At 33.8% G+C, this 17,205-nt stretch overlaps 1 protein-coding gene across 1 annotated transcript; it reads right to left on the reverse strand.

The window, feature by feature from the left end:
* Positions 1-637: 637 nt before the first annotated feature.
* LOC123551286 (ras-related protein Rab-39B-like) lies at positions 638-17,179 on the reverse strand. The gene is made up of 2 exons (XM_045340102.2): positions 16,862-17,179; positions 638-13,210 (listed from the first exon to the last, which is right to left on the reverse strand). The coding sequence occupies exons 1-2, from the start codon at positions 17,077-17,079 to the stop codon at positions 12,781-12,783; spliced, it is 648 nt and encodes a 215-aa protein (XP_045196037.1). The 5' UTR covers positions 17,080-17,179; the 3' UTR covers positions 638-12,780.
* Positions 17,180-17,205: the final 26 nt, after the last annotated feature.

The raw sequence follows: 17,205 nt of genomic DNA on the forward strand, positions 1-17,205 counted from the left end.
CTGACAGGGTGAGATCCAAGTTAAAACCCTTTGGTGCACAACTTCCTGTGCTGAATGTCAATACTGTGAAGTTTGATGACTATTGGTCAAATACTTTTTGAGACAAGAACGACAGAAAAATAGATGGACTGACAATGCCAACTCTCAGTGCCCCCACAAAAAAATGGGGGAGGGGGAGGGCGAGGGCACAAAATGGGGTCCTCAAACGATAGACACAGCACTTTCGTTGCTACTATTTGCCCACCCTAAATCTGTGGTTCATGCAAGCTAACATTTGACCTCCACCGTAGCCAAAACAATATGGTCTCAGCAATCAACAATTCAAACCATTTAAACAAACTGTAACTGCCATGCAAGTATGCCACAGACAACTTTTGGTGAGGATCAATCAAGCATTTAGGAGGTTTTCTTATTAAACAGAAGCTTTCAAGGCCCCTAAATACACTCATAGTCCATGCAAGAATGCTTCTGACTTCATTTGGTTAATATTCATGAAAAGTCTTTTTTTTATTTTAGGACAACTGACAATGAACACAGAAGGATCCTCCTTTATCAGAAGCTCATCCTGAACTTTAACCTTTAACCTTTTGGTTAAGTAGAGCTAAACACTATAGAACAGGGGAATAAGACTGAACACTTGTTACTGTATGAAGCACATTTAATGAGCACATTAAATAACAAACATGAAATCTCAATACATTCCGGTGGGGTTTATATATTTTGAGACCAAAATATCTGAAACTAAAAAATTAGCACACTGATATTGCAGTTAAACTTTAGTTTCAGTTGAATTTTTGCACAACCATTAAGGAAATTATCCCTGGTAAAACATGTGGCATGTATTGTTACAGGTAAATTGTGCATTTACCATTAAATAACTATATACTCCAATTTTCATTTCAAAAAACTGAAAAATAACAATACTATTTTCTCTCCTCATTAATTATGAAGTACATGACTATAAAAACAGTTTTTCTTTATTGTTGCGTGAGCACAAAGTTATGGTTACATAGTTACCCTTATCAAAAACAAATATTGACCATTACTTCTTAATGAAAAGAACTATATGTTCACAATATTTAGATGCTGACTTTGCTGGTATAATTTTAGATATTTTTCAATATGTTAATAAATATTGCAACTTGAAAGAGCAAGATATATTTAGGTATTTAATAAAATGTATTGACCCAACAAAAGAATAACAGTAAAGACTGAAAGGAACTACTGTGTATTTTAACTAATAATGAAATGATCAATTATGATAAAATTGTCTGAATTTAGCATAAACCATTCTTTTCATTTCAAACATCTAAGGATGGCAATTTTCTCTAGCAATTTCCATGTACCATAATTAATACTGTAAAAGGCATGCTAAAGGCTAAAAAGCCCTAACAAGGAAAATGGTTATCTCTCAATCTTTTTTCCTTTATGTTATACTGCTAATTCCAGAGGAATTTATAATGTGAATATAGGTCATAATTATGCCAAAAGCACAATTTTTGGTGTCAATTTTAAGTAAAGTCAATCAGCCTGAAAACAGCTGTTCAATATGAATTACAAACCCTAGCTTCTTTTGAAATTCTTGAAGTACCAGAATTGTTCTTCGAGATAATGAAAAGTGTATGAAATTCAAAATGTCTAAGTTTAAAGCATGGAAATTTTCTCTACTCTATAAAGCAAAAGGGGAGCTAGATATTTAATATAAAATAACCTCCAATGAATGAACATGTCTGTATACTATAAAGCAATCATTATCAGTAACAACTAAATTTCACTAACATTATCAAGCTTCATCTCTTGCAAATTAATTTTTTTTTTGGAAAACTATCGAAATGCATTTTTTCTGGTTTCATTTTTGTGAAGCAACAAATTCAACATTTCACAAACAGGTATAATCGGATGAAATTTGCAAGACAATGTTTGTGCAAATTTTAAGAGTTTTTTTCTTTAAAGGGAAAGGCAACGTTGCTCTAATGTTGATTTTGTCAGCTGGGATTTCTTAAATCATTTAAAGAATTGAAAGAATTTTCAAAATTGGAGTAAAAATGAGACAGTTATGAGCATTTACATATTTGGTCAAATTAGCGGCCATTCTGTTTCCATGGCAACAAACAAGAGGGCCAAGATGGCCCTAGGTCGCTCACCTAAGAAACACTCCATAACAGTGTAAAACATGTTTGACTTAGTGATTTCATGGAAACAAATATTCTGACCAATTTTCATTAAGATTGGACAAAAAAATTGGTCTCTTGCGATAAAACAAGCATTTTCTTAGATATGACCTAGTTTTTGACCCTAGATGACCCATATTCAAATTCAACCTAGATTTCATTAAGGCAATCAACCTGACCAAATTTCATAAATATCAACTGAAAAAAACAGTCTCTATCGCATACACAAGATTTTTCTTTAATTTGACCTAGTGACCTAGCTTTTGACCTCAGATAATCCATATTCAAAACCGACCTAGTTTTCATCAAGGCAATCACTCTGACCAAATTTCATGAAGATCAATTGAAAAATACATCCTCTATTGCATACACAATGTTTTTCTTCGATTTGACCTAGTGACCTAGTTTTTGACCCCAGATGACCCATTTTCGAAATCAGCCTAGATTTTATCAAGGTAATCATTCTGGCTAAATTTCATGAAGATCAGTTGAAAAATACAGCCTCTATTGCATACACAAGGTTTTTCTTTGATTTGACCTAGTGACCTAGTTTTTGAACCCAGATGACCCATTTTCGAACTTGGTCTAAATTTCATCAAGGCAATCATTCTGACCAAAATTCATGAAGATCAATTGAAAAATACAGCCTCTATCGCATACACAAGGTTTTTACGTGATACGACCTAGTGACCTAGTTTTTGACCCCAGATGACCCATTTTCGAACTCGGCCTAAATTTCATCAAGGCAATCATTCTGACCAAAATTCATGAAGATCAATTGAAAAATACCGCCTCTATCGCATACACAAGGTTTTTCTTTGATTTGAACTAGTGACCTAGTTTTTGACCCGAGATGACCCATTTTCGAACTCGGCCTAGATTTCATCAAGGCAATCATTCTGACCAAAATTCATGAAGATCAATTGAAAAATACAGCCTCTATCGCATACACAAGGTTTTTCTTTGATTTGACCTAGTGACCTAGTTTTTGACCCGAGATGACCCATTTTCGAACTCGGCCTAGATTTCATCAAGGTTATCATTCTGACCAATATTCATGAAGAAGAATTGAAAAATACAGCCTCTATTGCATACACAAGGTTTTTCTTTGATTTGACCTAGTGACCTAGTTTTGGACCCGAGATGACCCATTTTCGAACTCGGCTTAGATTTCATCAAGGTTATCATTCTGACCAATATTCATGAAGATTAATTGAAAAATACCACCTCTATCGCATACACAAGGTTTTTCTTTGATTTGACCTAGTGACCTAGTTTTTGACCCGAGATGACCCATTTTCGAACTCGGCCTAGATTTCATCAAGGTTATCATTCTGACCAATATTCATGAAGAAGAATTGAAAAATACAGCCTCTATTGCATACACAAGGTTTTTCTTTGATTTGACCTAGTGACCTAGTTTTTGACCCGAGATGACCCATTTTCGAACTCGGCTTAGATTTCATCAAGGTTATCATTCTGACCAATATTCATGAAGATTAATTGAAAAATACCACCTCTATCGCATACACAAGGTTTTTCTTTGATTTGACCTAGTGACCTAGTTTTTGACCCGAGATGACCCATTTTCGAACTCGGCCTAGATTTCATCAAAGTTATCATTCTGACCAATATTCATGAAGATTAAATGAAAAATACAGCCTCTATCGCATACACAAGGTTTTTCTTTGATTTGACCTAGTGACCTAGTTTTTGACCCGAGATGACCCATTTTCGAACTCGGCCTAGATTTCATCAAGGTTATCATTCTGACCAATATTCATGAAGATTAATTGAAAAATACAGCCTCTATCGCATACACAAGCTAAATGTTGACAGACGACAGACGACAGACGACAGACGACAGACGACGGACGACGGACGCCGGACATCGAGCGATCAGAAAAACTCACCTGAGCATTGCTCAGGTGAGCTAAAAACAAAATGGCGGATTTATTAAATTTTTAAATACACATCTGAAATGCATTTACTTATTAATGTAAAATAATTTCTCTACTTTTTCTAGCTATAAGGAAAAAAATTATCATGTTTTACACCTTACACTCAAGAAACATATAAAAATCAGTCTTTTAAAAGGTCATTTGCTAAATCAAGTATTCAGCACTGTATAAATGATGTCATAAACACACTAAAATGGATGCCTCCATTATCAGCCATTTTCTTAAATTTCAAACTGCCATATCTTTTTCAATAGTTGTCCGATTTTAAAAATTCTTTCAGCGTTATGAAAGGCTTGATGATGGCTTTCATATAAATTAAACTCATTTTCAGGCTGTCCTTACCCTTTAAGTAGTATGGAGTATATAAACAGATCTTAAACATTCATGTAATGGTGCATCAGGATTAAAGATCAAACTACAGCAAATTAAATAATAGCGCTGCTAAGGAATATATACTATATATATATATATGTGTTGTCATGTAAAAAAGGACCATTTTGCAAAAATTATAGAAGTCTTGATTATAATAGATTATCATTATCTAGACTGTTTTGTACAACAAATATAAACTTTCATAATGTACAAAATTAATGTACCATACCAAAAATTATTACGTAAAACATTATTACAATGTTTATAGTATAGTTTATACTATCAATGTAACTTTATAGCAAAATGAATTATGTATCAGAAAAGATACACCAATGTAAAATCAGCACAAAGTTTAAATCAATATGACTATAAAATCAGTATGACCTTCAATATCTACTACATCATTTTTCAAGTTACACCTCTTTCAGCAAGATGATCCTTTTTACCATTATGATGCACTATTTACTTCGATCTACAAAATGAAAGACTAAATACGAGTAATACTGGTAAACACAACACAGGTGTGTAAGCACATCTAATTTTGAGCATATAACTGCATATATAACTTCCTCTCAATACTGACATTTTTTTAAAGCACTATCTTTATCCTTCATACATATTCATCATGTTGATATCAATTAAAACAGTCAACATAATGGTCTGTATAATAAAAGATTGTGATTTCATACTTGTACAATTAAATAAATATGTAGGCTTCAAAAATGTCTAAAGTCAGAACATTGCAAGTTATTTATAGCATACAGTAAAACCTGCTTTAGCAGTCACCTCTATTAAGCAGCCAACCTGTCTTAAGCAGCCAGTGTCTCATTTCCCAAAATGGTCATTATAATGGTATAATGGTTATTATCTATAAATTACCTGCATTCAGCAGCCACCTGCTGTAAGCAGACACATTTTCTCACTCCCTTGGCTGGCTGCTTAAGACAGGTTTTACTCTATAACCTTACACACTTAAATGCACCTGTAAATGCAAACTTACACATTTCTAATGTGCAGATTATCTGTAGCGAGCAATTTAATTAAATTTATCTAAAAAATCATAGACAGTACACCATTATTGCTAGGTACGGGGATTTACTGCTCACAGATACATGAAATCACAACCTCTATTATTATAATTTTAACTTGTAAAACAATTTATGTGTTCTTTTTCATGATTCAACATCAGTTAAACTCAAAACTTGACAAGAAAGACTTAATGTAAGTTCATTATAGGAAAGAAGTTCAAAATGAAGCGACATGATCCCTTCCTGTTTTGATTTTGGCTTTACAGCACACCAGCACAGTACAGGTTATATGGTGCTAAACGAGACTAAAAATTTTGGTTTCAAATCTAACATCAAAAAAAAAAAAAAATATGATATGGAATTAGAACTTTATACCTGTTGGAACCACAGAGATACAGCAAAACCAATTGTTCAGGCCTAACAGTCACCTCTGACAATTGTACAAGGTTAGGCAAGTTGTTCTAATTCTTTTCAATCACAAGTTATCATCCAAGAATCACATTATTAAGACTATCTGCTCCTATAGACAGATGCACAAGACCTTTCACACACAATGTACATGATGCTATTCATTAGGCTTTTGATTCTTTAATAAATTACTGATATTAAGGTGATATACTAAACTAAGGAGGAAATTACATACAGATGCAAGTTTCATACTTAAAGACACCACATGGCGATTCATAGTCACCATTTTCAACATTTACTGTAAATTCATTTTATTCCATGGCTGTAAATCCATTTTATTCCGTTGGCATCAAATTTCGAGGTTTTGGCCGTAGTGGCTTATTGATGTCGATATAAAATTGTGGATGTCAACTTTTGAAGGTAAATTGTATGGGAATTTACAATTGTTCATTGAGATTTACTTTTTTGACTGAAAGCAACTATGAATTCCATGAAAATTACAGACAGTTCATTAAAAATAATAATGCTTTAAATATAATCATCACAAATAAAAAATGATTTCACAGAAATATATACTACAACAGTTAGTTTTCAACATCAAATATATTGCACACAAGCAAAAAGTAAAACAAAATATAATGAGATATATGGTATGTGGACTACAATATTCAGATTTCCTATTAACAGGATTCCATTATAAAAACTCTAAAATTTCTCATCAATAAAATTATCAAATCCACTAGATAAATTGCAACCTGTATATCAGATATATTGCCCAGTTAAGTTCATTTAATAATATGTTTGTTATGAAGTAAAAAGCAACAGAATAAAAATAAGCTGTAGACATCAACCCATCAACCATCAGCAGCAATAGATTCAAGCATTTCATTGACACAGACTGAACAAATTTAAAATTCAACAAGCTTCTCAGCGAGTTTAAAGCTGCATATACATTGTATTACCTACACTCTAAAATGGATTCCATATCTAACTCCCAATTCTTTAATGTGGCTCAGTACACTTACACAATATCAGAGTTTTATCTTTTGTCTTAAGGCAGTTATTAAAACTAGATTTAGCAAAGGTATTTCAATTTTACCTGTATAAAATGAAAATCCCATACTGTATAAACATTCCATTTCACAGGCATAACATTTCATGGTTTTTGCAAAATGGCTATTTCGTGGGGATATGAATACATAGAGATCAATGTTTGAAAACAAAAGGAATAACCTTGTATTTTTTGTTTGGATTTATTTTCCTGGATTTTTTTTCTTTATTACTAAACTATAGACTAACATTTAGTTAGTAAGTAATCTTTCAGGAGACCAGTTTCAAAACTCAAGCATTTGATTGGTTAAACATGACCTCTAACCTTTAAACTGACCAATAGGACATTTGACTGGTTAAACATGACCTCTAACCTTTAAACTGACCAATAGCAAGGTTGCATTCTGAAACTCGTCTCCAAACTGATTTTTTACAACCTTGGGAGTAAACAAGACTGAGTAAGTTCAAGGTTAATATCATTTAAAAATTTACATGACATATTAACTACAAGTATCATGCCATAGAAACCTTGCAATTTCACAAAAGGTATATCACTTTTTTTTCTGACCTAAAATATCACGCATCTGAGTCAACCAGATACAAATACACATACATGTTACATTTTATCTACAACATCTCATTCAATCATTTTAACATATGAATAAACAATCTATATTTTATAATGTTATCTCATGCCAATATCTAAATATTTATCTTCAGTGAAATCGCTCAATATTTCTTTTCAGGTCTGCAGGCCTTTTAATACCAGTAAGTAGAATATTACCCTTGAAACACAGCAACAGAAAAGTTACATCACAAATAATAAATACAGCCAGAGAGTGAAAGAAGACTTGGATGCAGCATTTTGAAAGAAAGCCACAACATTTAGACAGTTACACATGTATGGCATTTATTTCACATACATGTCAGTCATCATGCACCTTTTCATGCCTTTCCATAGTCATGAAATACTCGCCTTTTAAAACCTTTATAAGAACAGTATCTGTGTCCATTTGAAAAGAGTACCGTTGATACCCATGTATAATGCGCACCCATGTACGCATCCCCCGACTTTCTGCAAAATCTGGCCTAGGGTTTGTCAATAAATAATTACAGGTCTGATTAAAGCTTCTCCATCACAGCTGGTGTCATTTTTTCCCCCAAGATGTTCATTTCTACAAAGTTTGTCACAGAATGTATATATGACAATGAAAAATGATAGAGTGAAAGTTTATGTAAGATATTGGTAAAAATACAAGAAGTATATTGATTTTCTCCACTATAATCAAAAGCATTACAAATAGTTTACTCCCTTCTGCATATTTTTTATTTGCAAAAATAATGTCAGTAAGTTTGAACCACTGGTCACTTTCACTGTACCCACATTTTAATCAATTTCTGAGAGAGAGTGAAAAAAATTGCCTAAAAAGTGCAAATGAGTTGCTTTAAAACTTTGTTTGGGAAAAAGATTTTAGTTTTGCATCCTTTGTCGGCAAATAAAAACACAGTTTTGAGTTCAGATGCTTAGTAATCTAATTAATTACGACGCAGCTGAACAAACAATGTGTTTTATTTGCCAACAAAGTACGCAAAACTAAAATCTATTTCCATTCTAACACATCTGAATTACACCAGGAAGGGATACTAATCTGAATTTTCATTGATAAAATGCTGTTTTAAGGTAGTTCTGAATGTTTGATACACCGGAAGTAATAGTGTAACGTCATTTTTTTCGGAAAACGTAGGATAAAGCCTGGATTCGGCGTACGGAAATGAATTAATCGAAACCTGTGAGTAAATTTATTACAATGACACTGTTGTTATATTTCTAAAGTCAAATGAGAATATTTAAACACATGTAATGTTTAAAAATTCAAAATAATGTCTTAAAATTAGCGTGAAATGTCTGATTCACTTTAATCATGGTCAAATATCTCAAAAATAAGCACATGGACCTATACATTTTATTTCACCAAATTGTAGGCCATGTGTTTATTTACAACTGTGAGACGTTTCATCAAAATCTACACTGTAGAAAAATTTCTATTCGCGAAAATGTTATGAAAGATATGATTTTCCATTAGACTCCCATTACGAAATATTGCGCGAGGTCCAACTTTTTCAAATCTGTCTAGCAAAACATCAAGCACATGACCCTATCTCTTTTATTTGCTGAATTTTCTAGGTATATTCTGAAGTTTTGAAAAATCAGAGTTTAATCAAATTCTACATTGTAGAAACAATTACGATCCAAACATGCAGAACTACTTTAAACCGGAATAAAGGTCATTTAACGAAACGAGTTTTAATCGACAAGACAATACATGGTAAAATCCTTCTTTGTTTATATAAAAGAAATCTTAAAAATGTTAGAATTCTCAGTAAAATATTGTCCCATGGGTGTTCTACTTTGTAAATGCTGACCAGGTATGAAAGTAAAGCCAGGAATCAAAACTTTGTGCAAGACATTGAAAAGTTAAGTAAGCCTCAAATTGTCACTCACGTCAGCACCTATATCAATCAACATAACGTCAAACTACCCCACTGATAAAATTTCTTATGAGACTGGAGTATAGGTTGTAATACACTAAATATGGTTAAACATTTTGCAACAAAGGTTATAACTTAATATAGAATACATTGTAACATATAAAAGCCACTATTGATGGCACATATTTTATCATTATCACAATGTAAAATAATTATAAATAGTGTATAAATTTAAATAATTCAAAAAGCATTAATAGGGTATAATCATGTATACACAGTCTAAAAGTGATATGACTAAAAACATGCAAATAATAAACATATTGCTGGGAATTGCCTTCTGATGAAAAACAAAAGCCCAATATGTTTGAAACTGAAAGTACTGTGAAACCATTTAATTTTGCGGGTATTAAATTTGGTAGTTAAAGCAAAAACTACATGTACTACCGGTACTACCGGTATTTCGTGGGGATCTGAATTTGTGGATTTCAAATTTTGAATATAAAACAGGAATTTTACTTGTTTGGTTTTCCATGAATTTTAATGATTTCACAGTAATATATGCAAGGTGGCCAAACCACGTGACTTCTGGATACCGTACATATGGAGAAACATCTCGTTTGCCTAATGGAAAGTTTTCTCCATGTGTACAAAAGTCACATACTAAGGTAAATGGCCACCCTGACATGGAAAAATAATTTTTACTTTTTATGTAATATTAAAGCTAACAAAATGAATTCTATTTAAACTACTGAAAGGAATTCTATAGATAGAAAAATTTCACTTAAATCTGAAGGCTTGCCCCTTTATGTTTAAATGTAAATATTTCAACAATGGCAGTGTTTTAACACTGAAATATGCCACATTTATTGAACTTGTATAATATCATTTTCTTTAAAACTACTTTGATCATCTAAAACCACATTGTAAACTCGAGTTTCTAACAGTTTTTCTTCTCTATCACGAAAAAAAAAAAAACAACTGCAAAATTAGTCCATAAAGATTTTGGGGGAAGTCATTTTTGATCTACTGGTAAATCTTTACTTTTTCAGTCAGATTTCAAAGGATATAATCATACATCAATCATGCAAGAAATTATTTTCACTTTTTTTTTTACTAATGTGGAGATAAAGCGACCTGTGTCTGTTCTTTAGGGAAAAAATAGTCTGTTGGTATTTGGAAAAAGAGGAACAAATCCTGATGTTATGTCAATTCTAGTGGAAATCTGCATGACCTGAAAGACATTTTTTTTGAAAGAAAGACATTAATATTTTTTTTTCTCTCTTTTTTTTTCAAATTATTGTCCTGTCTGCTCTTATATTTTTCCTGTTTTCTCTTATATTATATCAACTTTTCTTTGCCTTTTTCTGTGTGAGGCACATTATGTTAAGGTCTTCAAATCAGATTAAAGCCAGAGAAATAAAAATTGCATGTTATTCTAGCCTAAAACAAAGCCTGAGAAACAAATCACAAAATATTCTAGCCTAAATTTAAACAAACCTGATGTTTTCTAATGATGAATTGACTAAACAATGATTACATGTACACGACTGTATGAAACTGACTGATGAAAGCTTCCCTCTCATTAAAATGGAACGAGTATAACTTCTCAACCTAAAGAAAAAGACAATGTATCATCACTGTTGTTTAAAAAAATCTTGTATGTCAGTTTAACCCTTACCCTGCTAAATTTCTATAATGAACTTGTCCATGTTTCAATTTGGACAGTACCGTTAACTGTTAAAAGGGGTGCTTTCCAAAAATAAACCGACTGAATGGCAAACAGTGTAGACCATGATCAGACTGCACAGATGTGCAGGTTGATCTTGGTCTGCACTGCTCGCAAAGACAGAATCACTTGCCAGCAGGCTAATGGTTAAGTTACTTTTCAAGACTGGCAAAAATCTAAATCTACAAAAAGTCTCATATACTTTTAAGTGCCTTAAAGTGATACAAACTGTGTTCGAGAAAACCACAGATCAATAATTCTTTTCCTTTTTAATCATCAGTTCATGATGTGATAATATAGCTCATATAATGTTATACTGTATTTCCTACTCAATAGTGTTTGTAATCCAATCCATTTGAACAGGAGGAAAATAAGGTCACTGAAACTTTTTCATTATAAGATAAAGTTTTTTTTTTTGGAAGAATGCATTTCCAAGAAATGAACATTCATGGTTTTGTAATGTTATCATTTTGCAGCTTTCAAAGGAGTTATAGACTTCAGTATTTTCACAGATAATGAAATAAAGTAAAGTACAATGTAATTTAACCTTTACCCTGCTAAATTTCTAAAATGTACTGGTCCATCATTCAATCTCGGCAGTACCACTTCTTATTCAAAGGAGTGTTCACTTTAAATTTACTGACTGAATAGCAAACAGGCTGATCTTGGTCTGCACTGGTTGCAAAGGCAAAAAATTACTCACCACTAACAGGCTAAAGGTTAAGTGCACAACTAAGATTTTTCACGCTAAAAACTGACTTGTGATGATTTGGAAGAACACACCATGTTATGACTTCTGATGGAAAGTGATTTTCAGCCATACAAGTGCAGTTACACAGCAATATGACTGACTAGTTAATGTGCCATAGATCTATATTCTAACCTTAACACATAGAAACGTATCACCAAGAGGGTGCTTGCTACAACAGTAAGTATTAAAAAGTCTACATAAAATGCATTTTTTTATTGTTCAGCACAAATCAGACATACTTAGTTTAGGCCTAAAAATGTTTGTTTTGGGTTAAAATACCCCCAAAAGTTGTAGGTAGGGGTTTTTTTTTCTTTTAGAACATCAGAAACATTTCTGTTACGAAGGTAAGAAACTTAAATTGTGATAGAAAACAAAGGAGATTGTACTGACAAACTGAACAGTCCATTAAATTTTGCATTTATCCCCCTCTTTTGATAATTTTCTTTGGGGAAAAAATCTGCAGTGTGGAATTTTATGCTATGTAGGGTTTGGTTACCCTAAGCAAACACTTATAGGCCTTATGAGGCTAACAATTTAATTAACATCCTTACATTTCTTTGTACTGGTAATAGCTAGTTTGTTCTGAATTTCGGACATTTGTTCTAACAGTTTGACAAGCAGACCTGTTTTATAGTTTGATTAAAATTAGTACTTCTGATTAACTCCTTTTAAAAACTCTGATTTAGTAGTAAAGACTTGAGTCATTCTATACTTCCAAAAATCTGGAAAGTAGGATGACCTCTCCTTTGAATGCAGACCCTTGTTTTGTGATCTTGGTGAACTTGAGGTTGACGAAAAAACTTATTGTTAAGATGACAATCATTTAGCAGCATTTACTCTTCTCTGTCTCCTCTTCTTCAAGGTGATGCACATTTTCCTCCCCTCTGCTAAATCCTGGTTTTATACCATCCCACCCCTCTTGCATTTTTACCCTCCCTTCCTCCAATAACTTGTACACATCTTTTGCCAGTATCTGGAATGCTTCTTCCACATTCTGCCCATTCCTTGCAGAAGTTTCAATATATTTCAATCCATTTAATTGTGCAAATTGTGAGGCTTCTCTAGATGACACTTGTCTCTCTGATTCACAGTCAGCTTTGTGTCCAACAATCATGTATACTGCCTGATGTGGTTCTATATGAAATTTAGCCTCTGCCAGCCAGCCAGTTATGTTCTCAAAGCTTTGTCTTTTAGTAATGTCAAACACAATCAAGACTCCCACTGAGTTTCTGTAATACGATCTTGTAATTGATCTGAAATGGAAAATACTGTATATACAGTTATAGAATAGCATAGATTTATTACCTGCAGTCTGATAATGTTTCTGAATGTTTGTATAATACTATGGTGTCTGGATTCTCAAATGAGAACATAGTACAAAGAAAGTATACACAATTTATTTATATATACATGTAATACATGTGAACTGGTTAGTATCCAAACAGCTAGTGCAAGATACTGTTTGTTTGTTTGTAAGCTTATTTAATTAGTCGCCACCGGTAACCCATATGGGTGACTCCTCCGGAAGACTGTTAGTAATGTTAGTCGGAGGATAGTAGCTGGTTCTTTATTGTGCCAGGTGTAAAGCACCCATACATGGGACTCTTATCCCAGTGTTAGTAAGTTTTAGTTGGAGGAGTGGGGCTCAAACTCATGACCCCTGGTTTCGTAGTCAGACAGTGTAACTGTTACCACTGGACCACTGAGTCCACTCTAGCATAATGCTGTATGTAGTATTTATATGGCCAGAAAGCCTATAGTCTGTTTCATCAATTACATATTTAAACCAATATATAATAGTAACTAGGAGATGCTTTTGTAGAAAAGCACATTTCTCCCCCAATGCATAGTAGTAATAGGCAAGAAGTCAATCGGGGACAGGAGCAAAAGTCCAAGAGACACCGAAGGTTGGCTGCAATAGGGATCATATACACTGCATGTCCAATCATCCAAAGAAATTTCAACATTTTGGGCCTAGCGGTTCTCGAGATATGGACTGGAAACAGTTTTCCATGTTCTGGCCTTCTGACCTTGACCTTTAATCGAGTGACCCCAAAATCAATAGGGGTCATCTACTCTGCATGTCCAATCATCCTATGAAGTTTCAACATTCTGGGCCAAGTGGTTCTGAACTTATTGATCGGAAATGGATTTCCATGTTCAGGCCACTGTGACTTTGACCTTTGCTCAAGTGACCCCAAAATCAATAACTTAATATATATATAAGTCCTATCACCCTATGAACAGATGAAGTTTGATCATTCTGGGTCAAATGGTTCTCAAGTTATTGATCAGACAGAAACGTTTTTTCTAATTTCTGGCCCCCCGGAGTGTATTAAACCTTGAACTTTGATCAAGTGATCCAAAAATCAATAGGGGTCATCTACTCTACATTTCCAATCATCCTATGAAGTTTCAACATTCTGGGTCAATTGGTAAAAATGGTTTTCCATGTTTAGGCCCCTGTGACCTTGCTCTTTGATCGAGTAACCCCAAAAATAATAGGGGTCATCTACTTTGTAAGCCTTATCACCCCATGAAGTTTGAAGGTTCTAGGTCAAATGGTTCTCCAATTATTGATCGAAAATGAAGTGTGACGGGCAGATGGCCCCTGTGACCTAGACCTTTGATGAAGTGATCCCAAAAACAATAGGGGTAATATACTCTGCAAGTCCAATCATCCTATGAAGTTTCAACATTCTGGGTCAAGTGGTTCTCAAGTTATTGATCGGAAATAGTTCTCCGTGTTTAGGCCCTTGTGACCTTGACCTTTAACAGAGCGATCCCAAAATCAATAGTGTCATCTACTCTGCATGTCCAATCATCCAATAAAGTTTCAACATTCTGGGTCAAGTGGTTCTCAAATTATTGATCGGAAATGTTTTTCCATGTTCAGGCCCCTGTGACCTTGACCTTCGATGGAGTGACCCCAAAAACCATAAGGGTCGTCTACTCCATAAGGTCTACCATCCTATGAAGTTTGAAGGTTCTAAGTCAAATGGTTCTCCAGTTATTGATCGGAAATGAAGTGTGGTGGACAGATGGACGGACAGGGTAGAAACATAAAAATGGAAAGTCAACAGGCCGTTCAACATGACAAAAAATGAAAATGTTGCAGGCTCATTTTTTTCCAGGTTTTCATCAAATTACTAAATATTTTACATTTATTTCTTTAATCTTGTCAAACTTCTCATAACCCAAGGAGGCAGAGCTTTCCCCAATATAAATCAATCTCCAGTAGGAGACAGTCCAAAAGTGAAAATGTGTTTTTTCCCAACTACAAAATAATGATTGTTCATTTTAAAGGTTTTTGCGGTTAACAATAGCTTTGCTACCATGTGTATTTAATTTAACTAAGTAAACAACAGCTATAACATACTGTTGAACAGTTATTATGATCTATGCCATTATCACACACAAGAAAAACCTTTATAAACAATATCTTTTATATAGATTCCGTGATGTTCCATGTAGGAAAGATAACTCTCAAAAGGATGAACTAAAAACAAAGTAATTAACTATCTAAAACCAGAAAAACTAGAGCTGCTTTTGAGAAAAGCGCATGTCTCCCACAACTGCCTAATCCTCTAAATAGTAAGTCAGTCTTTAAATACTGTTTACTCGACACTACAAATATACCTTTGAAGAGTAAAAGGGCGGATTTTGGGTAATTCAAGGGCCATTATTCTTAAGTGCCTCGGGCAATTTGGCTAGTTAATGAACTTGTCCGAGAAGTTACGGTCAAAAACATTTGGTTCAAGTTTGGTGAAGATCGGATGAGAACTGTTCGACTTAGAGCGCGGACAAGAATAAAAGGGCCGCCTTTCTGAAATTCAAGGGCCATAATTCCGAAGTGCCTGGGCCGATTTGGCTAGTTATCGAACTTGGCAGAGGACTTATGGTCAAACACATTTTGATAAAGTTTGGTGAGGAATGTTTGACTTAAAGCACGGACAAGAGTAAAAGGGCCGATTTTTGGTAATTCAAGGGCCATAATTCCGAAGTGCCTGGGCTGATTTGGCTAGTTTTTTAATCTGGCTGAGGACTTATGGTCAAACACATTTTATTCAAGTTTGTTGAAGATCGGATGAGAAATGTTCCACTTAAAAAGTGCGGACAAGAGTAAAAAGGCCGATTTTTCGGTAATTCAAGGGCCATAATTCCGAAATTCCTGGGCCGATTTGGCTAGTTATCAAACTATGAGGACTTGTGATCAAACACATTTTGTTCAAGTTTGGTGAAGATCGGATGAGAAATGTTCGACTTAGAGTGTGGACAAGATTTGTGACAGACAGACACTCACACAGACAGGGGTAAATCAATATGTCTTCCACACTGCTCAATATGTTTCCCACACCGCTGTGTAGTGGGAGACATAACTACAAATGATAAAGCATGAGCCATGTACATCAGTCATCACAGTCATATTGAAAGTGGAAAGAACATAAATTAAAGCACAATGGTGGTCTTTGTTCTAAATAATTATCACTTAATTATATATCAATAGTAATTAATCTCTCAGAAACAATCCAGAGTTAAACAATGCCCTTTTATTGTTAGACTGATCACTTGGTGAAATTAATAACAGCTATAAATGCCTAATTGCCTCGAGGTGTAGTATACAGCTAAACATGAAAATATAAATTAAACCAACTTCTAATAATGTTATTTTAAACTGCAACTGCATTCTTACAAGCAAAACTGGTGACAATTTTAATTAACTTACATTTGTGTATTTTGAAATCAAGATATTGTGTATTGATTTAAAGTCATGCCATACAAAAACAATAACCCACGCAATGTCTGCTACTGATGGCATCATTTGCAGGCTGGCAGCCATGTTGAATTAATTAGGTCATGAATGAAAGAAACTATGGCACTGTCCCAAGCAAGATTTTACGCACCTAAATCTCTCTTGTCCAGCTGTATCCCAAAGCTGTAATTTCACTCTGATCCCGTTCTTTACTTCAATAAGCCGTGCGAAAAAGTCTACCCCAACCGTGGGATCACAAAGTTCTGAGAATTTGCCATCTGTGAAATATTTCAATAATGAAGATTTTCCTACAGTGCTGTCTCCTATAAGAATGAGTCTAAACTGAAAGTCAAATATTGGTTCAACCATTTTGTGCTGTCATTGACAAATAATTAAACACTTGATTAAGAAAATCGTTATTAACATCAATCTGCTGTCTGCTACGCAAAATGTAAACACATTTCACTTCCGGTTGTCATTTTTCCAATGTAGAGT

This window comes from Mercenaria mercenaria, chromosome 4 (genome assembly GCF_021730395.1).
Source record: "Mercenaria mercenaria strain notata chromosome 4, MADL_Memer_1, whole genome shotgun sequence".
NCBI classification, from domain to species: domain Eukaryota; kingdom Metazoa; phylum Mollusca; class Bivalvia; order Venerida; family Veneridae; genus Mercenaria; species Mercenaria mercenaria.

What these genes read in the sequence shown, in the direction of transcription:
- LOC123551286 (XM_045340102.2), bottom strand. Translation starts at nt 17,079, where the DNA reads ATGGTTGAACCAATATTTGACTTTCAGTTTAGACTCATTCTTATAGGA. An exon ending in GCTGGACAAGAGAGATTTAG is followed by an intron (nt 13,211 to 16,861) that starts GTGCGTAAAATC and finishes TTTCCATTTCAG; the next exon opens with ATCAATTACAAGATCGTATT.